The sequence below is a fragment of the Cygnus atratus genome, chromosome 22 (assembly GCF_013377495.2).
Source record: "Cygnus atratus isolate AKBS03 ecotype Queensland, Australia chromosome 22, CAtr_DNAZoo_HiC_assembly, whole genome shotgun sequence".
Lineage (NCBI taxonomy): Eukaryota > Metazoa > Chordata > Aves > Anseriformes > Anatidae > Cygnus > Cygnus atratus.
The window spans coordinates 5,248,340-5,267,300 of NC_066383.1; the positions used below are offsets into that span (position 1 = coordinate 5,248,340).

The window sequence follows — 18,961 nt, forward strand, 5'->3', positions numbered from 1 at the left end:
CGCAGCCCTCGGAAAGAGAAGATTTGGAAGAAACGAAACCTCTCTCTATGTTATCTCTATGTAGCCGTATATCTAACGCTAACCACCGTCCTGTGCTGAGACCCGCCGGCACGCGCGCGCACGCCCCGCTCCGAAGCATGGTGGCTCCGCTAGGCAGCGTCGCTTCTCCCATCGCGCCCTCCCCGCGCGCTGGTTTTGCTGGTGCTGGGGGCACCGGAGCCTCAGCCCCGCACAGCCCGCTTCTCCCGCCCCTTTTCTTTTTTTTTTATTTTTATTTTTTTATAAATATTTTTCTTTGCCCTGTTCTCAACTGGGGAAAGACAGCCGGACGAGCAGGTAAGGGAGGGGACGGGAGAGCGCGGGGATGGGTCCCGGTGCTGGGAGGAGACGGGGAGGACACCAGGTGCCAGCGGGGTGACTTGGTGGTTTCTCTTTGTTGCAGCCGGGCTGGAAGCGAGGCCCCCAGACAACGCCTTGTGCCCTGGGGCTGCCCAAGCCCGGGGCCCCCCCGGCCCTCCCCAGGGACCAGTCCTTAGCTGTGACGAGAGAAGTGCCACCAGCGCCCGCAGCGGAGGCCCGCAGAGCCTCTCCGAGCTAGCCACAGCCCGGTCAGCACCCCGTGCCCCCAGGTGGGGAGGGGGCTCCCCCAGGGGACCGCCACTCCTCCGCCCCAGCTCCCCGTCTGCTCCATGGGGACCCCGTCCTTCCCCATGACACGTGCCCCCCTCTTTCTCTGGCCCCACCACGCTGCTGGGAGGAGCCCATGTGTCCCCCCGGCCCCCCCCCCCGCTCCCTTCCAGCGTCCCCCTCTTTCTATTTAAGTGCAGAAAAATGGGGCTAAGGCAAGCCCAGCTCTTGGCCACCACCTCAGTGAGGATCACAGAATGTCCCCAGGGGTCAGCAAGAGTGGAGAGAGGGACCCCCGAGCACAGCTCCAGCCTGTCCCCATGCCCTGCAGGACCCCAGGAGCCTTCGGACCAGGAGAGACCACGGGGCTGGCCCTGCACACCCCAGCCCAGGAGCGGGCAGGGGGCTGGGGAAGGCACTGACGGGACCACCTGGCTCTGCGGGGCGAACCTGAGCCCTGCCGAGCTCCCCAGGCTGTGCCGCGACGGCTGAGAGCCCTTCCCAGCAGCTGCTCCCTGCTCCTTGCTTTCCTCCGGACGCCACGAGCTGCCTCCCACCCCGCTGCCCCTTCCTGCCCGTCCCTGCCCCTCGCTGCCTGCTTGCTTGCTGTCTAGTGCTGCCGAGGCCGTGCGCGGCGGAGGCTCGGCTCGCCCCACTCCCCGGGCTGGCTGGAGCTCCCCGGGGAGCACCGGGGCAGGGCAGAGCCCGGCCGACCGCACGGACGCGTCTCCGGTCTCATTTTTTTGGTGAACATTTGTAGTTGTTTCCACAGCTTGTCGTAAAAGAAATTCTGTTAAAAGGAGAAAACGAAAAGCCAACCCTACGAAAAGCAACGACAACAACAACAACAAAAACACCTGTTTTCCGGGAGTTTTCCTCTGTCTGCACAATAAAAGCCTAGGTCGTGTGTTGGAGCCATGGCCACCCGTGTGTGTGGGGTGGGGCGCGGAGCTACGGGGGGCTCAGCACCTCCTCGGCAGCCCCAGCCCTGCGTGGAGAAGCAGGAAGAGGGAAAGCTTGCCTGTAGGGGGGGGGGGGTGACACAGCCCCATGTCCCCATCCCACCCCATTCCATCCCACCGACCCCATTGTGAGCTCAGGGCTGGGGCCACCTGTGGTGCCGGGAGAGGGGAGAAGGGGGTAGGTACCACCATGCACCCTGTGTCCGCATCCCCACGCCACGCACACGGGCTCCTCTGGCACCCCGTCTCCATCCTGACCCCATCTCCATCCTGCCCTGCCCGCCGTGGTGGAGCCGTGCCCGTGGAGGCAGCCCTGGCCCCGGCGTCCCGGGGGCAGGGACCGCGTGTGAGCGGGGCCAGGCGTGCAGGCGCGTCCCGGAGCTCCCGGCCCCGGGGCGGTGTGCGTGCCGTGCCAGGGTCCTTCCTGCGTGCCTGCTGACGTGTGTGTTGCGTGCGCCCGTGTGATGCCCCTGGGGATGCCAAGGGCTCCGGCAGCTCCTAAAGCAGCCAGGAGCAGCCACGCACTGCTCCCTGCATGGGATCCAGGGGCTGCCCCAAGAACCATGGACTGTGGGGTGCGCTCGCCCCCAGGTTTGGGATTAGGGTCGTTCCACCACCCCTCACGCCGCTGATGACCCCACAGCGGCCTCCAGGAGTCACACCCAGGTGCAGACGCCAGCCTCACGTGGCCCTCCCTGTTTCAGGGCTGGAGCCGGGCAGGAGGAAAATGCCAGCCTAATTGCATCCCGCCTAATTATCGTCAGCAGGTGCTGGCTGAGTCACAGCCACCGAGGTGCCGGCTCACCGCGAGGCCGAGCCGCCCTGGGTGGGTCAGGCGTCAGGGAGCGGTGCTGGGGGCTGTGCCCTGATGTCCCCCGGTGTCCCCCAGTGTCCCCATGGAGCCATGGGGGGCAGAGGGTGGTCCTGGCCCACTCCTGCTCTGCTGCAGGCCAGGGGGGCCTCTTATCCCTGCGGCTTTTCCCAGCAGGGAGCAAAACGCAGACTACATCCCCTCCTTCCTCCCCCTGCCCACCTTCTCCTCCTGGACCTCCACCTCCTTCCCCAAACCCCCTCTCCCCACGCTTACCCTCAGGCATCCTCCGTGCTTCCCAGAGCCCCCCGTGCCTCTCCAGCCTCCCCTCCTAGCCTCCCCTTGCCGTGGGCCACCCTGAGGCTCACGTCCCCTTTAAGCCTCGGTGCGGCTGGAATGCGAGAGGAGCATTCGTGTGCCCTGTGAGGTCAGATAAAGGCACTATATTTATCTAGCCGGTAACCTGAGCTCTGAATTTCTGCCGTGGCGTTTTAACGCGGCCCCGCAGCCCTCCGGCACGGCCCCTCCGGCCACTGCGCCCGCTCCCAGCTGGGTGGAGGAGCCGAGCCCCAGGGCGGCCTGACCCTGCCGTCGGCACCCCAAAAAGCCCTCGCTCTGCTCCGGCCCCAGGGGAGCGCCCCGAGGAGGCAGCAGCGGCTCCCCCAGCTCGGCGTCGCCCCATGAGCACCGCACCGGCCTCGCACCCCTGAGCGCACGCCCCGCTGAGCGCACCGGTGAGTAGAGGGACCATTAGGGGACAATGCCATGGGGAGAGGGCTGTGAGATGACAGGGAGAACCCCTAAAATCCCCCCCATTCTCTCTTCAGCTGGGTGAAGCTATAGGGGAGACCTTTGCGCTCTCGCTGTCCCCGAGGAGCGGGATCCTATGGGAAACCCGCAGCACGCCCGGCACCTCCCGGTCCCCGGGGTGGGCAGAGCCACGTCCCGCTCACTTCCCCGGGGTCCCTTCTTTTTTTTTTTCTTTTTTCCACCCGCAGACCTCAAAGCAATAACAGGCGTTGGGTCCTACGTCAGGGTTCCCCCGTGGGGTTGGGGTTTTGCTGCCCGGGGGGCGGCCCGAGAGCGGCGAGCAGCAGGTTCTGCAGCCAGGCGGGGATGTGTCAGCGGCGGTGACGCCCGGCCAGCACACGTGCACTGAGCTGGGAGGGTTCTCAGGTTGGGGAAACCCCCAGCCAGGGACATCCCGGGGGGCTCAGGACCCGCAGCCCCTCGGCCCCAGGGTGCCCCCGGCTGCCACAGAGGGCCAGGAGCTCGCGAGTAACCCCCGGGCTGGGACATTGTGTCTCAGGGCACGGGGACACGGCTCCAAGCCTGCGTAAGCGAGAAGCAGCTGTGCCGCAGCTCCCTGGATGGAGCCAGGGCCGTGTAAGCTGAGCCTGCCCTGGGGCTCCGCGGCCACCCAGGGGGACAGCGGCCACCGGGGCCACCGGCACCAGGCCTTCAGGAGAGGACGGCAGCCTTCCCCGCCTGCCTCAGCCTCCGGGGTGAAGGTTTGCCTCTCCAGAAGGCCTGTCACCATCCCAAATTGAGACTCCCGTTGGGAGCGGGAGGTTGGGATGTGCTCCCAAGGAGCGGGCTCCCGGGTCCCCTTGGGGTTGGCTCCTGGCTCCCGGGCACGCGGCCGCGGACCGGACATTCCTGTGCCTCAGCTTCCCCGGGGAGGATGATGAGGGTGCAGGAGGCCTGACTCAGCCGTGCCGGCCCCAGGGCTTTGCCAGGCAGCAGGAAAGCTCAGCGTTATTACGGGCAGGGAGGGGCCCAGGAAGCGATGGGAGGAACCGGGGATTTCTCACACCTCCTCGGCTCCCCGGGCTCATGGCACGCTCTGTTCTCCTACAGCCCTGGGGTCCGCTGTGATGTGACATGGGAACGGCACAGCACGGGCACTCCTAGCAGACACGGCGGCCCTACATGGTAAGATTTCTCCTCCTGTGATGCCAGCGGGTTCCCTGCTGTGCCCAGGGCAGGTTCCCCCTCCCGAACCCCACATCCCTCCACCAGCTCCCCACATCCCCAGGGCACGCCGTGCCCTGCGGGGACCGGTCCCGCTGCCAGAAGGCACCTGTTGGAGCCACAGGGCTCCAGCACCCTCACCCCAATTCCCATGGGGATGCCAGCCCTTGGCCGGGCCCCACATCCCATAGCAAACCCCCCTCGGTGTGTATCGGGTCCTGCCTGGCTGAGCAGCTCTGGGGTCCTCCCGGTGCTGGAGCGGGCGGGCGGCTGCGGCCAGGTCGGGGAGATCCGGGTGTTTGGTGGCGCATTTGCCTGCGAGCACATTATTCACCCCTCAGCCTTGGTTCCCAAACAGGTCTGTGCGCTCCGGCTTGCTCTTGCTTGTAAATAGTTTCCTCCACGCTGCGGGACGGCTGCTCCCCGGCAATGGCAGCAGCAGCAGCCCAGGGCCAGGCAGGGAGGATCCCGCGGTGGCCGGGCTCCGGTCCCCACCACCGAGCCCGGCTGCACCCCACATTTTGAGGGCCGGGCTCCGTCTCCGTCCCCGGCACCTCTGCGCTGGCTTGGAGCGGGGCCAGCGCCCGCCCTGGCGGGGCTGGGAAAAGCCTCGGAGCTGGGGTCATCTCCTGGGTGACTGGGGACTCTCGGAGCCGCACGAGCTGCTGGCCGGACAGGGAAGGGACGCGAGGCACCCGGGGAGTGAGCACAGCCCCAGGACAGGTAGGGGACCGGCCCCCAGCCCGCGAGCAAGCTTTTTTCCAACTTGAATATCCCCTGCTTAAGCTGGTGCAGGTGGCTGGCCACCCTGCCCCGGCTCCGGGCTGGCTCCCCTTTTTCTCCAGGTGCCTCCGTCCTTGTCCCCCCCGCTCCTCTCCTGCTCCACACACGGCAGAAGCCAGCAGTCCCCACGGGGACCTGGTGCTGTGCTGTCACCCACCCCTTTGGGCTGGCTGTGCTCAGTGACAGGGGCCACGAGGGCTGGGTTGGCCTGAATTATTGATGGCAGGCCGGCTGGGCGAGGGCGTGGCGGGGAGACGGGCAGGCTCCTGCAGTGGGGTGACCCCTGGCTGTCCCCACAGCCCCCAGAGCCCCTGGCTGGGTTGTGGCTGCTGCAAGGACTTCAGTGGCTCCCTGACACCAGGCAGCACATGGGGAGCAGGGATGGAGAGCCAGGACTTCTGCGCTGACAGCTGTGGGGCAGCGTGGCCGGGATGCCAAGGCTAGGGCCGAGGTGACGGCTGCAGTCCCCTGCCCATGGGCGCCCATCGCCTCCGTCCATGCCCAGCAGAGCCCCAGGGCTCCCTCCTGTGGTGCCAGGTGCCCACAGGCACCCAGGTGGCACTGCCGGCAGTGCCCTGCTGCCCCAAGATCTCCAGGAGGGCTGGCAGGTGGCGGGAGCCGCGGCCACCCCTCACTCTCTGTCCCCTGGGTCCCTGTTGTTCCCTGCTTGCCCCCCTCAGGGTCTCTCCAGTGGGTGCCGGTGGCGGACACCCCGTTGTGCGGGCTGTAGCCCCCCAAAGCTAAGCCCAGGCTCTTCTCTTGCAGCCGATGCCTCCAGCCGAGCCCGCTGAGCGCCAGCCTCCAGCATGTCCCAGCTCTCCTCCACGCTGAAGCGGTACGTCGACTCGTCGCGCTATGCCGAGACCACCTACGGCAAGGTGCCCGGCGGCTACAGCTCCTACACCTCCTACGGCTCCACCCTGACCACGGCCTACGCCGACAGCGACAAAATCGGCTTCAAAGCCAGCTACCTGCCCTCCCCCCGGTACCACCACGCCGGGCTGTCCCCCACCAGCGGCTACGACAGCGGCCGCCTGCCCCTGTACCCCGACTCCGGCATCCGCCTGAGCCCCGCTTACATCCGCACCCAGCCCCGGCCGCCCGGCGTTGGGCTGAGCGGGGGCTCATGCTACACCTTCACGGGGACCCCCAGCAGCCCCCCGGGCTACCTGCCCACCGCAGCGCCCCTCAGCCGCCGCAAATCCATCAGCCACTCGGACCTGGCACAGGAATTTTCGGGGCTGCGCGCCTCGGATAGCGCCTACGTGTCCAGCCCCGGTGCCCGGGGCCGCCAGGAGTTCGGCGCCCTGCAGGGTCTGTACCAGGCTGCCGCACACTCCGACTACGTCCGCGATTACCTGGAGAGCTGCGGGAGGAAGAGCAGCCACTACAGCTTCCCCTGCAGCCCCCCTGGACCCCCCCAGGCTGCCCTCGGCTCTGCCCTGTCCTCCACCGGCACCCGCGGTGCCAGCCAGCCCTGCGAGAGGAGTGACGGCTACGGCGGCACCTCTGCCCCCGACCCCCCGGTACGTGGTGCGCTGGGGGGAGGGGGGGGGGGACAGGGCTGATTGGGGTGCGTGGGCCGAGCGGGTTCGTGCTGAGCTGGGGGGCTGAAGGAAATCGTGCGCTCCCCTTTGGGGTCTCCGTCGGTGCTGCTGGTTTTGTGCCGTCTGTCTGCAAACCCGCCTGGGTGCACGCTCCATGCCCCGCCACGTGTGCGCGCCGTGCTGGAGCCGTGTCCCCAAGCAGCTGGATGTGCCCGGGGCTGAGCAGGCCCAGTTCTGTCCGCTCCCTGTCCCCAGCGGCTCCAAGGGCCACCGTTGGCAGCAGTGGCTGCTCCATCACACGTGGTGGTGGCGCTCAGGGCCCCAGGTCCAAATCGGCGCTGCACCATCCCCAGAGCCCCAGCCCGGGCCGGGAGCAGGCACCACGCACGCAGCCCTGCTCAGGCGTGCACAGCAGCAGCCTGGTAATTTTCCACTTGGCTTCCCTTCCAAGAAGCCATCAGGCTGTGCCCGTGCTGTCTCCCGCTCTCTTTCCACCCCATGCTGAAGGTCGGTCTCCCCCCGAGCAGGGTCTGACCTGCCCGGTGCTTCCCCGCGGCTCCATCCCACCGAGCAGGGAGGATCAGGGCTGGGGGTTCCCTTCTGCTCCCCAAGAGCAGGGCGAGGGGCTCTGTCCCTTCCCACCCAAGCCCCCACATGCCCAAGGGGCTGGGAAAAGGGCTGTGGAGCATCCTCAAGGCCTGGCCCCTGCCATGGGTTGGAGAATTTGGGGAGCGAGCAGGGTGCTGGGCAGGGTTGCCATGAGCAGCCAGAAGCACTGGTGGGGCTGGGGAGGCACAGCGAGGTGTGGGGCAGGGAAGAGAGGCCACCAGGAGCTGCAGCTGGTGCTGTGCAGCCTCGTGGCAGTGCTCTCCCTTGCCTTAACCCCTCTCTGCTGCTGCAGCCCCCTGCCAGCATCCGTCAGTGCCCCATTTTGGGTACCCCCTGCCTCGTGCCCACCCTGCCCCTGCCACCCAAGGGGTGCCAAAGGCGAGCGGGGCTTGGCAGCTGGCACAGGGTGCTGGGGAGGGCCAGGGCAGGAGGAAAGGCCGGATCGGTGACACTGGCTTAGGTTTCCCCGGTGCTTTAATGCGTACACCTGCTATTTTCCATTCCTGTGCATTTTTCCCCCCCCGTTCCCAAGCTGGGAAGCGAACGTACCGGTCGTAAAACGGGCTGCAGGTGCCCGCGGGCATGCCAGGTGCCGGAAACAAGGGCGCGTTGCAGCCCCGGCACTGCCATCAGTTCTGCCCCATTACCCGGCCCCGGGGGCAGCGCCGGCAGCGCCCGATCCTGCCGGAGCCAGGGCATGGCAGGGGCTGGCCCCGTGCCTGCTCCCAGCCGCCTCCTGCCTTGGCACTGCAGGAAACAGAGGAGCCTGCAGCTGGGACGTGAGGGTGCCCACGGCCAGCTGTGCCCACCCCCCCATGGCCTCGTGCCTCAGTTTACCACTCCACAGGGCACGGGGAGGCTGCAGCCAGCGGCCGTGGTGCTGGGAAGGGTGGGACCGGAGCCGTGCCGCCCCATTAACCGCCCTGCGTGGACGCGGGGTCGGGAGGCCAGAGCTACCCACAGGAACACCGGCAGCTCTCCGCAGCCCCATCCCAGGCTGCTGACGGTGCTGGCTTGTGGCCAGCCCTGTCCCTGCCTTCGTGGTGCCAGCCGGGCCCGTGGCAACCTCTGCCCGTGGCAGAAGGTCACTGCTGGGGAGGGGAGAGCTGAGGACAGGTCGCTGGCTCCTTTGCTCTCCGGCTCCAGCTTGCCCCAGGAGCCCACGCGCTGCTCCAGCTGGAGGGCACTGTGCTCCCAGGGCGCTTGAAGTCACCAGGGCATGATTTTCGGCACGGGACGTGGCCAAATGCCACCCCTCTTGCTGTGGAGCCGGCTCAGCCGCCACATCCCGTCCCCGGGGAGCTCTGCACCAGCACCCACACAGTGCCCGGGGCGTGCAGCGGGCCCAATCCTGCCCCCAAGCAGTGCGCCGGGCTGCAGGGCGAGAGCGGAGCCTGGCGTGCGCGGCACCCTGGGGTGCCCCAGGGCCCGGGCTGGGACCCACAAGTTGTGGGGCACCCACGCCACCAGCGTGAGCCCTGTGGGGTGCGCACACTGCGTCCCTGCGTGTGTACAGCGTACACACCACGGGGGGGTATATATATATATATATACATATACCCGCAAGCGGGGATTACGACAAGCATCCTGTTGTGATGCAAAAAGCCCAGGCCCTGCAGATGAATAACGCTGCAAGATGCCTCCTCAGATATTTCTGCTGGTGCCAAAAATAGTCTCCTTCCCTCCCCCCCCCCCCCCGCTTCCAGCCCCTCCACCGGCTGTGCCGAATGCGCGCGGCGGTGCACAGAGCACCGCTGGCTGCGGGCGGCACGGGGGTGGCACGGGATAAAGCAGCCCCCGCTCGGTGCCTCCGTCCCGGTGAGGCTGGAGGGCTCCATCCAGCCCCGGAGCAGCCCTGCTGCGCTCCCTGCCCGTGGAAATTTCCCCCCCAGGACACCCGGGCACACGCAGCGGACGCTCGCCCGGCTGCGGTCAGCGGGGTGAAGCGGAGGCAGGCGCAGGACGAGGACGCAGGAGAGCCGGGCTCCCTGCCAGCCTCCGCACCTGCCCTTGCTGCAGGGGCAGAGCTGGAGCCCTGCCCGCGCCGTGCCTCAGTTTCCCCCGCGCTCCGATCACAGCTGGGGGGGGTCTTCGCCCCACGCAGGCTTTGCGGGGGTTTTGCCGCGGTGGAGGGAAGCAGACAGTGAAATACCTCCGAGCCCGGCCCTAAAGCAGCCCCCCAAAGCCGGGGGCTACGCACTGCCTGCTGTTCTCCCCAAAGCAGCACCGCGGGGAGCCTATTGCTGTCCCTGCGGGGAGCACGTGTGCCTGCGATCCCAACTCCTGATCCCAAATCCCACTCGGCTGCAGCCCCATTGCGGGCACCCTGGGGCTGGGGGCTGCTCCCCAGCAGCTGGGGGGCACAGGAGGGGGGTCTGCTGCGTGATACCGACCCCCTCCAGCCCCGCAGCGGCGGCAGGATGGATCCCCGGAGCGCAGGGAGCTGTAGGGCAGGGGGCAGGGGGCTGCTCCCCGCGTCCTCCCCGGTGGTCTCGGCGTGGCGAGAGCGTGGCCGGCGGGCACGGCCGCCCCTCGCGGGCCCCCTTGGCTCTCCGGCTCGCTGTACCACGCGGTGCAGCGGGGGCTGGCCGTCACGGAGCCCTGCTGCTGCTGCCGCCTCTCCACCCATTTGATGTCAGAGCTCTGCTCAGGTGCCGTCAGCCCCGAGAGCCGGCACCGGCTCCGGCACCGCAACCGCGCGGCCACGGCGGTGCTCCGGCAAGGCCGGCCGCCTGACCCCCTGCCCCCGACCTTGGCCGGCCCAAGGAGAGGGGGTCCCCGTGGCCCCCCCCGGCCGCAGCCGCCCCTCGCCGTCTCAGATCACCCGGGAGGGGAGCCATGAGGGACTCGTACACGGTGACGCTGCCCGAGGAGCCCCCCGCGCTCCCCGACCTTCACAAGGAGCTGCGCCCCCGCGCCTCCATGCCGGGGTCCCTGCTGGTCTCCACCTTCGTCGGGCTCGTCCTCAACAAGACCAAGGTACGAGCTCGGAGCCTGGGGGGCAGAGGAGGGGGTGCCGGGAGGGGGCGACCCCTGCGCTCCCCGGGGACCTCGGGTCCCCGCCGGCTGCCCCTCGGGGTGCCCCTTGCTGCAGGACGGGAGGCGCGGGGCTGGCACCCATGGGTGCCACCGGGTGCTGGCAGCACTGGGGGGGCCCGGCAGCCCCCGGCGCTGCCCCGAGCAGGGGGCAGGAGGGGAGGTGGCAGCACGTGTCCGGGGTCCCTGTGCCAGCCCTGCCCCTGCGGTGACCTTGGCCAAGTCCCGTGCCCCAGGCTGGCCGGTGCAAGGAGGTTGCTGGTGGCCACACCGGTGCCGTGGCGGTGCCACCGGGGCGAGCCTGGCTGTCCCCAGAGCCACACAGCCCACGGTGGGTCCCCCTCCTTGGAGATGTCACGGGGCAGGGGGGCAGGATCTGGGCATTTATGTAAGTACAGCTGCCCCGGCCGTCCCGCTGCCCCGGCGGGTGCTTGGCAAGCGGATGGAGCGCGACAGCCCGGCCCCTGTCCCCTGTCCCCATCCCCTGCGCCCTGTCCCCCGTCCCCCTCCCGCAGTGCAGCCTCGGGGAGTCCCCAGCCGCCGCCGCCGCGTGAGCCAGCTCTCCTCCGCCGCCTCCGAGCAGCGCCGTGTCCTAGATAACACCCCGGCCGGGCGAGGGGGATTAGCTGGAGTTGAGTCACCCAGGGGAGGGAAAAAACCGAGCAGGGGCTGGAATCAGAGCCGGGTGCAGGCGGGCTGGAGCCACGGCGTGGGGGGGCTCCAGCTCCTGGGGCTGCTCCGTGCCCTGCGGGGCCAGGCAGTGGGCAGGGGCACGGGGTCTGCGCCCACACCAGCACCCTGGTCCCTCCTGGGGCACGGAGCAGCGGGTGAGCAGCGTCCTGGGGGGTACAACCAGGGTAGCCACCACGAGCTGCTGCCACCCTGCCTGCCACCGTGCCCTTCCCAGGGCAGGGACAGGAGGTGCCCAGGCACCTCCGCAGGGATTTAGGGTGCTGGGACACGGGGCCAGCACCCCGCCGGGGCACGGGGCTGCCCTGCAGAGCCGCGTGTGGCCGCACAAGGCACCTGGGTGCCCGCCGGTGCCGGTGGCCCTGCGGTGGGTGATGCCTGCACCATCGCTAAGGCGCACGTGTAACTGTATCTGGGTTATTTTGGGCTGCTGTCAGGGCTGGGTGCTCAGCACCTCCCACACGCGCACCAGCTGCTGCTATTTCAGAGCTGCTGGGCCCCCTCCTCTCCTCCTCCTCCCCCTCCTCACGCCCGGAGCAGGCAGCCCGGGCGGGCACCCGCGGGAGGACCCGCAGCAACCTGCAGGAGCTGGGTGGGGGGCACCGTCAGCAGGGCTGCCCCGGCACCGACCCGGGGGTGCGCCCTGCAGCACCCTCGCTGGATTTAATCCCACAAAGGAGCCGTGCACAAATCCGCGTGGTGCTGGCATGGGGTGTCCTGGAGGGGATGAGCAACCGTGGGGCACCGTGGGGCAATGCCACCCCCAGCTTCCCGGGGCACAAAGGAGGCAGGGGGCGGCCAGCCTGGCCCGCAGCCCAGGGCACGGGGTAGCGAGGGGGACTTTGAGCCCTGGGTGTCATCCCGGGACAGGGAGCTGAGCACCAGGACGGGTCCTCGGCCACCGTCCTGCGCTCAGCCGGTGCCGGGAGCAGCCGCGGTGCCGGCCCTGCTCCGTGCCCACCTGGGGGCTGCCCCACGCGGGTGCTGGTGACCCCATGGGCTGGTGGCCCTCATGGCCAGCTTGTCTCAGCCCTGCTCCCTCTCTCCACAGAGCTCCAAGGCGGTGCAGGGGCTGACCGGCCTGCGGAACCTGGGCAACACGGTGAGCGCTTGCGGGGCTCCTGGCTCGCACCGTGTCCTTCTGCGGGCACAGCCGGGGGGGTGTCGGGCACCCCGTCCCTTCCCTCACCCCCAGACCCACGTTCTCGCTCCAGGAGCTCCACACCCCACTCCCAATGGTGCTGGAGGACGGGGGGGTGCCTGCTCTCCGTCCTGCTTTGTCCCCATCCTCTGCCCACCCTTCCCGGGTGTCCCCCCCATCGCCACCCGCCTCCCTCCGCCTCCCGTTGCCATGGTTTTTTTTTTTCCCTTTGCCTCCCCCAGTGCTTCATGAACTCCATCCTGCAGTGCCTGAGCAACACCAGGGAGCTGCGGGATTACTGCCTGCAGAACCAGTACCTGCGGGACCTCAACAACAACAGCCGCATGCGCACCGCGCTCATGGCAGGTAACGGCACCCCCCCACCCCCCCAGCTGTGCACCCCCAGGTTTGGGGGGACACAGGGGACGGGGACATCCACGGGACGCCCGTCCCCACCCCCGTGGCGCTGAGCCACGTCTCCGCACGCAGAATTCGCCAAGCTGATCCAGCTGCTCTGGACCTCGTCCCCCAACGACAGCGTGAGCCCCTCCGAGTTCAAGACGCAGATCCAGCGATACGCCCCCCGCTTCGTCGGCTACAAGTAGGGGCTGTGGGTGGCGGGGAGAGGGTGCTGAGCCCCCCGCCCGGCCCCTCACCGCCCGTGCCCCCTGTCTCGCAGCCAGCAGGACGCGCAGGAGTTCCTGAGGTTCCTCCTCGACGGGCTGCACGGCGAGGTGAACCGCGTGCTGGTGCGGCCGCGGGCCAGCGCCGACACCCTGGACCACCTCCCGTAAGTGAGCGCTGGGGCAGGGGGCCGGGGGCTGCCCGCGGGTGCCAGCGGCAGCGCTCAGCACCATCCTGCCTCTCCGCCTCGCAGCGACGACGAGAAGAGCCGCCAGATGTGGAGGAGGTACCAGGAGCGGGAGGACAGCCGGGTTAGCGGTGAGCGGGGCGCTGGGGAGAGGCGGGCAGGGATGGATGGGGGGGTCGGGGGTCTCATCCTTCTTCATCTCGTCCTTCTTCATCCATCCTTCATCCCATCCCTCTTCGTCCCACCCCTCTTCGTCCCATCCCTCTTCATCCCACCCCTCTTCATCCCACCCCTCTTCGTCCCATCCCTCTTCATCCCACCCCTCTTCATCCCACCCCTCTTCGTCCCATCCCTCTTCATCCCACCCCTCTTCATCCCACCCCTCTTCGTCCCACCCTTTTTCGTCCCGTCGCCCCCAGACCTCTTCGTCGGGCAGCTGAAGAGTTCCCTGACCTGCAGCGAGTGCGGCTACTGCTCCACAGCCTTCGACCCCTTCTGGGACCTCTCCCTGCCCATCCCCAAGGTGAGGGGTCCCCGCTGCCCCCCCCCAAGCCCCCCGGCCTGCATTCCCTGCCCCTGACCGCTCCCTGCTCCCGCAGAAAGGCTACGGCGAGGTGACGCTCATGGACTGCCTCCGGCTCTTCACCAAAGAGGACGTGCTGGATGGGGATGAGAAACCGGTACGGGGCGTGGGGTGGGGGCATGGGGGGGCTTACGGGGGGCAGGCTGAGCCCTCACCCCGCTGCTCGTGTTGTTCGCTGCCCGCAGACGTGCTGTCGCTGCAAAGCCAGGACGAGGTGCACGAAGAAATTCAGCATCCAGAAGTTCCCCAAGATCCTGGTGCTTCGTATCCTTTGCGCCGCAGGCCCGGGGTGGGGGGATGCCGGTGGAGGGAGGTGGCTTTTTGGGGGGCTCCCCTTTGGCTCCCCACTTCCTTAACGTGGTCCCCCCCCCCCCCCCCCCCCCAAGACCTGAAGCGCTTCTCGGAGGCCAGGATACGAGCGAGCAAGCTCACCACCTTCGTCAACTTCCAGCTGAAGGACCTGGACCTCCGGGAATTCACCTCGCAGAGCTGCAGTGAGTGCCAGGGCCGTGCCCGGAGGGGTCCTTGGGAGGGGGCAGAGGTGTGGGGTGGGGGCCGCAGACCCCCGGGGGGGGGAATCTCGCTGAGCACCGCCCTCACCGCCCGCAGACCACGCCGTTTACAACCTCTACGCCGTCTCCAACCACTCGGGCACCACCATGGGGGGACACTACACCGCCTACTGCAAGAGCCCCGTCTCCGGCGAGTGGCACAGCTTCAACGACTCGCGGTGAGGCCCTGGGGGGGGGGGGGGGGGGACAACAGGGGGGGAGCACTGCGTGGGACCCCCCGCCACTCATGGCATGTCTCCCGTCCCTGCAGCGTCACCCCGATGTCCTCCAGCCACGTCCGCAGCAGCGACGCCTACCTGCTGTTCTACGAGCTGGCCAGCCCGTCCTCCCGCATGTAGCCTCCCCGGGCATCCCCCCGGAGCTGGACACCCCCCAGGATTTTGGCTTTTTGCCCCCCCTGGGTGCAGCTTGGAGGCTCGGAGGGGCTGCAGCAGGAGGCAGCCAGGAGCAAACCCCCCCAGCTGCGGGCTGAGGGCAGGACCCAGGCAGCTCCGGCACCCCCCCGGCGGTTGGTTTTTACCTTGGGGTAGGTTTTTTTTCTTTTTTTTTCTTTTTTTTTTTTTTTTTTCTTTTGCCTTTTTTGCTGTGTAATAAAAAGCACCGAGCGAGGGACTCGGCGGGCGTGGGGCCGGGAGCTGCGCTCCCACGGGGAGCACCCGGCGCTGGGGACCCGCGGTGCCTCCAGCACCCCTCTTGGCACTGCTCATCCGTCCCGGAGGATTCGCGAGCTGCTCCAAACCTCCTGGCCAAGGACTCCAGCCCTCCGGTGGCCTCCTCCCGTGCTCCACGAGCAGCCCGAGTTCAGGCCCCAACTGACGGACCCCCGGGAGGAATTTGTCCGGAGTGGTCGGGACATTTTGCAGCCGGGGATGCTGCGGGTGGGTGTTCACCTGCCTCCTCATACGACGGTGCCTTAAACCATTCGGGGGGCGCCGGGGTGGCACGGGGGCGTCCGTCCTGCAGGGGGGGGGGGGACAGCAGCTCCCCAGGACCGTCTGCAACCGGGGCTTTCTTCCCCCCGAAACCAGGAGCCCCCCCGGGGATGCTCGTCCCCCCCCTCTGGCCCCGCTGCTCCGTCCTCCGGCTAGCGAACGCCAGTGGCCTTTTTTAGCCTTTTCTCTAATTTATTCTCCCCCCCCGTCCCACCCTGCCCGAGGTCCCAGGCTGGGGCAGCGCTGCTGCTGGGCAGGTGGCTCGTTTACTGTGTAAGCAAGATGGGCAGGATGTGTCTCGTACAAGGGAGACTCGTGCAGGAATAAATTGCAGCTGGAACGGAGCGCTGTGCGCGTGTGCTTGGCTCTGCGCCACCAGGAGAGGGACAGGAGCTCCGGGAGCAGCAGGGAAACTGAGGCAGGATGAGGAGCAACCGTGAGCCAGCACCCCACGGGGACAAAAGGGGAGGTGGTGGCCCCCGGTTCCTGGGGCAGGGGGAGCCTTTCCTTCTCCTCCAGCCGTCCAGCACCCGCGCTCTGCCCCCAAAGCCCCTGAACAAAGGCCCCTTTCTGCCCGGCTCAGGCACGGGGCCGGCACCCGGGCATTAAGGGGCAGCGGGAATGGGGGTGCTGGGGCTCAGACATCCAGCACAAGGAGATGCGGGGGCAGGAGGGAGGTGCTCAGCCCGGGCTCCCCATCACAGCCCCTTTGGGGACACCTGGAGGCACCAGGAAAGCCAAGCAGCCCCTCCGTGCACCCCAAAACAGGCTCCCTAAAGGCTGTGGGATGGGCTCCCAGCTCCCGAGCGAGCACACTTTCCCCTTTAAGATGCTGGATCTCGGTGCCAGGGCCTGACCTCGGCATCCTCAGCTGAGCTGGATTAACGGGGCAGGGCGAAGGGGCCGGCGGAGGGGACGGGGCCGCCCAGGGCTCCCCGCGCATGGTTTTGGGGTCTCCACGGGGCGCAGCTGGTGCAGGCTGCCCGCTCTGTGCCATGGGGACAGGCGGGGAGGCGCGGGTGGCGCAACGGGTGGCCGTGCCCGGGGACATGGCACACCGGGGAGGATTTTAACCGTGCTGGGAACCGCCTGCTGCCATGAAGGACTTCACCGAGATCACGCTTTGCCCCGAGGCTCTGGACCACAGCAAGGTAGGGCCGGGGTGGGGGAGCTGCCCGATGGGTCCCCCACGGCCACCTGCGTGTCCCCACAACGCCATCCCTGCGGTGCCGCCCGCCTTTTGTGCAGACCGAGTTCTGCAACCCCGTCTTCGAGGGCGAGGAGCCCCCAGAAACGTCCCCAGACGAGGACAGGATCAGCCCCGCGTCGCCCCGGGATGTCCTCGGTACCTGCCTGGGGTTTGTACGCGCGCCCGTGTCCACGGGGCCACTGGGAGCACCCGTGGGGAGCTCATCACCGGGGTGTGGGGCTGCTTGGGGGTCCCAGGGGGGACAAGAGGGTCCCAGGGGGGACAAGAGGGTCCCAAGGGGGACAAGAGGCCGGGCTCGGCCAGCCGGGCAGGGGGTGGCAGGGTGGGGGCACGGCAGCACCCTGCTCTGCCCGCTCTCCTCGCCCTCCCGCAGGCCGGCAGCTGCGGGGCCAGGCGGGCTGGCGGTACCGGGCCGACTGCAGGTTCACCTGGCTCTGCGTGGCCCTGATGAGCGCCGTCCTCCTCTTCCTCATCGCCCTCCTGCTGGCCATCGTCATCCACCGTGAGTGCCGGGCTGGGGGGGCCGTGCCGTGTCCGTGGGGCTGGGGACACGGAGCTGGCTCCGAGGGGGCTCGGGGCATGGTGAGGACACCCGTCCTGCTCTGCGCCTCCCCGGGAAGGGGGGTCCCCACGTGCAGGACCACGGAGGGTCTCACCAGGACACGGTGAAAGCAGTGTGGGACCCGATACATGGGGCTAGGTGGGCTTCCCGAGCCCCCTCCCCACCCTGCAGCAATTCTTCCCCTGGCCGCAGAGCTGACGTCCCCGCGGCCACCCACCTCCCCCGCCGCAGCCCTGCCCGCCCGTGGCGCCGCCACCACCACCGCAGCACCCACCCCAAGACCCCCCCCGGCCCCCCAAACGGCCGCCACCCCAACCCGGAGCCAGCTGCCTACAGCCAGCACGCCGCCACCGGGTGAGTCCCGTGCACACCGGCGCGGTGATGTCCTGTGGTGCTGGCTCACCGCCGTGCCGTTCGTCCCCGTGCAGCCTGCGGTGGGACCCTGCGGGGCCCCGAGGGCTCCTTCAGCTCCCCCAACCACCCCGGCCCCTACCCGCCCCACGCGCTCTGCGTCTGGCGCATCGAGGTGGCCGCCGGCCTCGCCATCCAGCTGCGGATGGAGGCGTTCAGCGTGGAGGGCACCGCGTCCTGCCTCTTCGACCGCCTGGAGCTCTACGAGGAGCAAGGGGCCGGCGGCACGGATCCTGCCCCGGCCCGGGGGGGCACCACCAGGTAGGACGCGGGAAGGGGTTCGGCATCCCCCCCGGGGGGGCGAGCGGTGCCACCGCTGGCTGCTGCCCCCAGGTTCTGCGGCAACGTGGTGCCCCCGACCTTCAACACCAACTCCAACCTCCTGCGCGTCACCTTCGTCTCCGACGGCAGCGTGGGCGCCCCGGGCTTCAGCGCCCGCTACCGTGCCGTGGCCCCCGATGAGAGTGAGCACCCCCCCCGTGCGGGATCGCCCCCCCAAAACCCCCGGGGGGGGCTGGGGCAGGGGGCGCGCAGGGCACCGCCACCAGACACCCGCCTCCCGTGCCGCAGAGAGCTGCGCCTGGGACGAGCACTTGTGCGACCGGGGGCTCTGCATCCACCCGGGCTTCGTCTGCGATGGCTTCCACGACTGCGAGGACCGCAGCGACGAGGCCAACTGCAGCCTGAAGCACAAAGGTGGGCCGGCACCAGGGAGGGGGGGGGGGGGGGGGGGGGTTGAGATGGGGTGTAGGGAGAGGGGACGGGGGTACAGCCACGTGGTGTGTGTGTCCCCAGAGTGCGGGGGCCCGCTGACGGCCCTGGAGGGGCATTTCTCCACCCCGAGCCATCCCCAGCCCTACCCGCACCAGCAGGTGAGAGGAGGGGTGGTGGTGGGAGGAGGAGGAGGAGGGCAGGCGGGGAGGAAGGCTTCCTCCCGTCGGGGAGAGCGGGTGCCCCTGCCCGGCTTCACGGCGTCCCCGGCTGCCCCGGTAGCTGTGCCTCTGGCAGATCTCGGTGCCCGTGGGCCACGTCGTCGACCTGCGCTTCCACAACTTCAGCCTGGAGCCGCACGAGGACTGCAGCTTCGACTTCGTGGAGGTGCACGACAGCGCCGGCACCGGGGCCGCCAGCCTCATGGGCAGGTACCCCGATGGATCCGCCTCCCGCGGCCCAGCTGGGGAAACTGAGGCACGGGGAGGGCTGGCGAAGACGGGCTGACAGAGAACAGGGTTTGGGGATGTGCTGGCCGGCCCCGCCGCCCACCCGACCCCATCCTTTGCCCCCGTGGCCCCGCAGGTTCTGCGGCCACCAGCTGCCACCCGCCCTGACCTCCTCGCGCCACGTCATGACCGTGCTCTTCGTGGCGGACGAGGGAGTAGCAGACGACGGGTTCTTCGCCACCTACCAAGCCCGCAATGCCACGGAGAGTAGGTGGCACGGCAGGGGGCAGGCTGTGCGCCCTGTCCTCGGGGGGGGGGGTGTCAAGGCCAAGGCTGAACAAAGCCAGGGCTTCCACCCCACAGCTGGCCCTGCTTGGGGCAGAGCTTGGGCTGCAGGTCCCCTGGGGCCCATTCCCACCTGAATTACCCCAAAAAAGGTATTGATCCTAAGCACAGGGAGGGGCCTGGAGGGGCTGCAGACAGGCAGGACCCATCACCCACGGGCTGCCCCCAGATAACCCGGGGAATTTGGGATCCCCC

General features: G+C 68.8%; 4 protein-coding genes across 5 annotated transcripts in view; 2 read left to right on the plus strand and 2 right to left on the minus strand.

Moving 5' to 3' along the window:
* THY1 (Thy-1 cell surface antigen) overlaps positions 1 to 1,541 on the plus strand; it is a 44,462-nt gene extending 42,921 nt beyond the window's left edge. The window contains exons 4-5 of one of the 2 annotated variants that reach the window (XM_050715030.1): positions 1 to 336; positions 959 to 1,541. The gene's annotated coding sequence lies outside the window, so the exon portion shown is untranslated. The other variant, XM_035555842.2, reaches the window with a different exon arrangement.
* The window catches only part of LOC126913550 (NLR family member X1-like), a 129,433-nt gene that overhangs the window by 25,109 nt on the left and 85,363 nt on the right, over positions 1 to 18,961 (minus strand).
* Positions 1 to 18,961, minus strand: part of HINFP (histone H4 transcription factor) — a 128,064-nt gene that overhangs the window by 4,382 nt on the left and 104,721 nt on the right.
* Positions 5,964 to 14,484, plus strand: USP2 (ubiquitin specific peptidase 2). Its single transcript, XM_050715060.1, has 14 exons — positions 5,964 to 6,683; positions 9,892 to 10,031; positions 10,133 to 10,292; positions 12,091 to 12,141; positions 12,423 to 12,546; positions 12,670 to 12,781; positions 12,860 to 12,970; positions 13,058 to 13,122; positions 13,411 to 13,514; positions 13,591 to 13,671; positions 13,760 to 13,838; positions 13,961 to 14,068; positions 14,184 to 14,304; positions 14,397 to 14,484. Exons 1-14 carry the CDS (start codon positions 5,964 to 5,966, stop codon positions 14,482 to 14,484), a joined length of 2,064 nt encoding a protein of 687 aa, XP_050571017.1.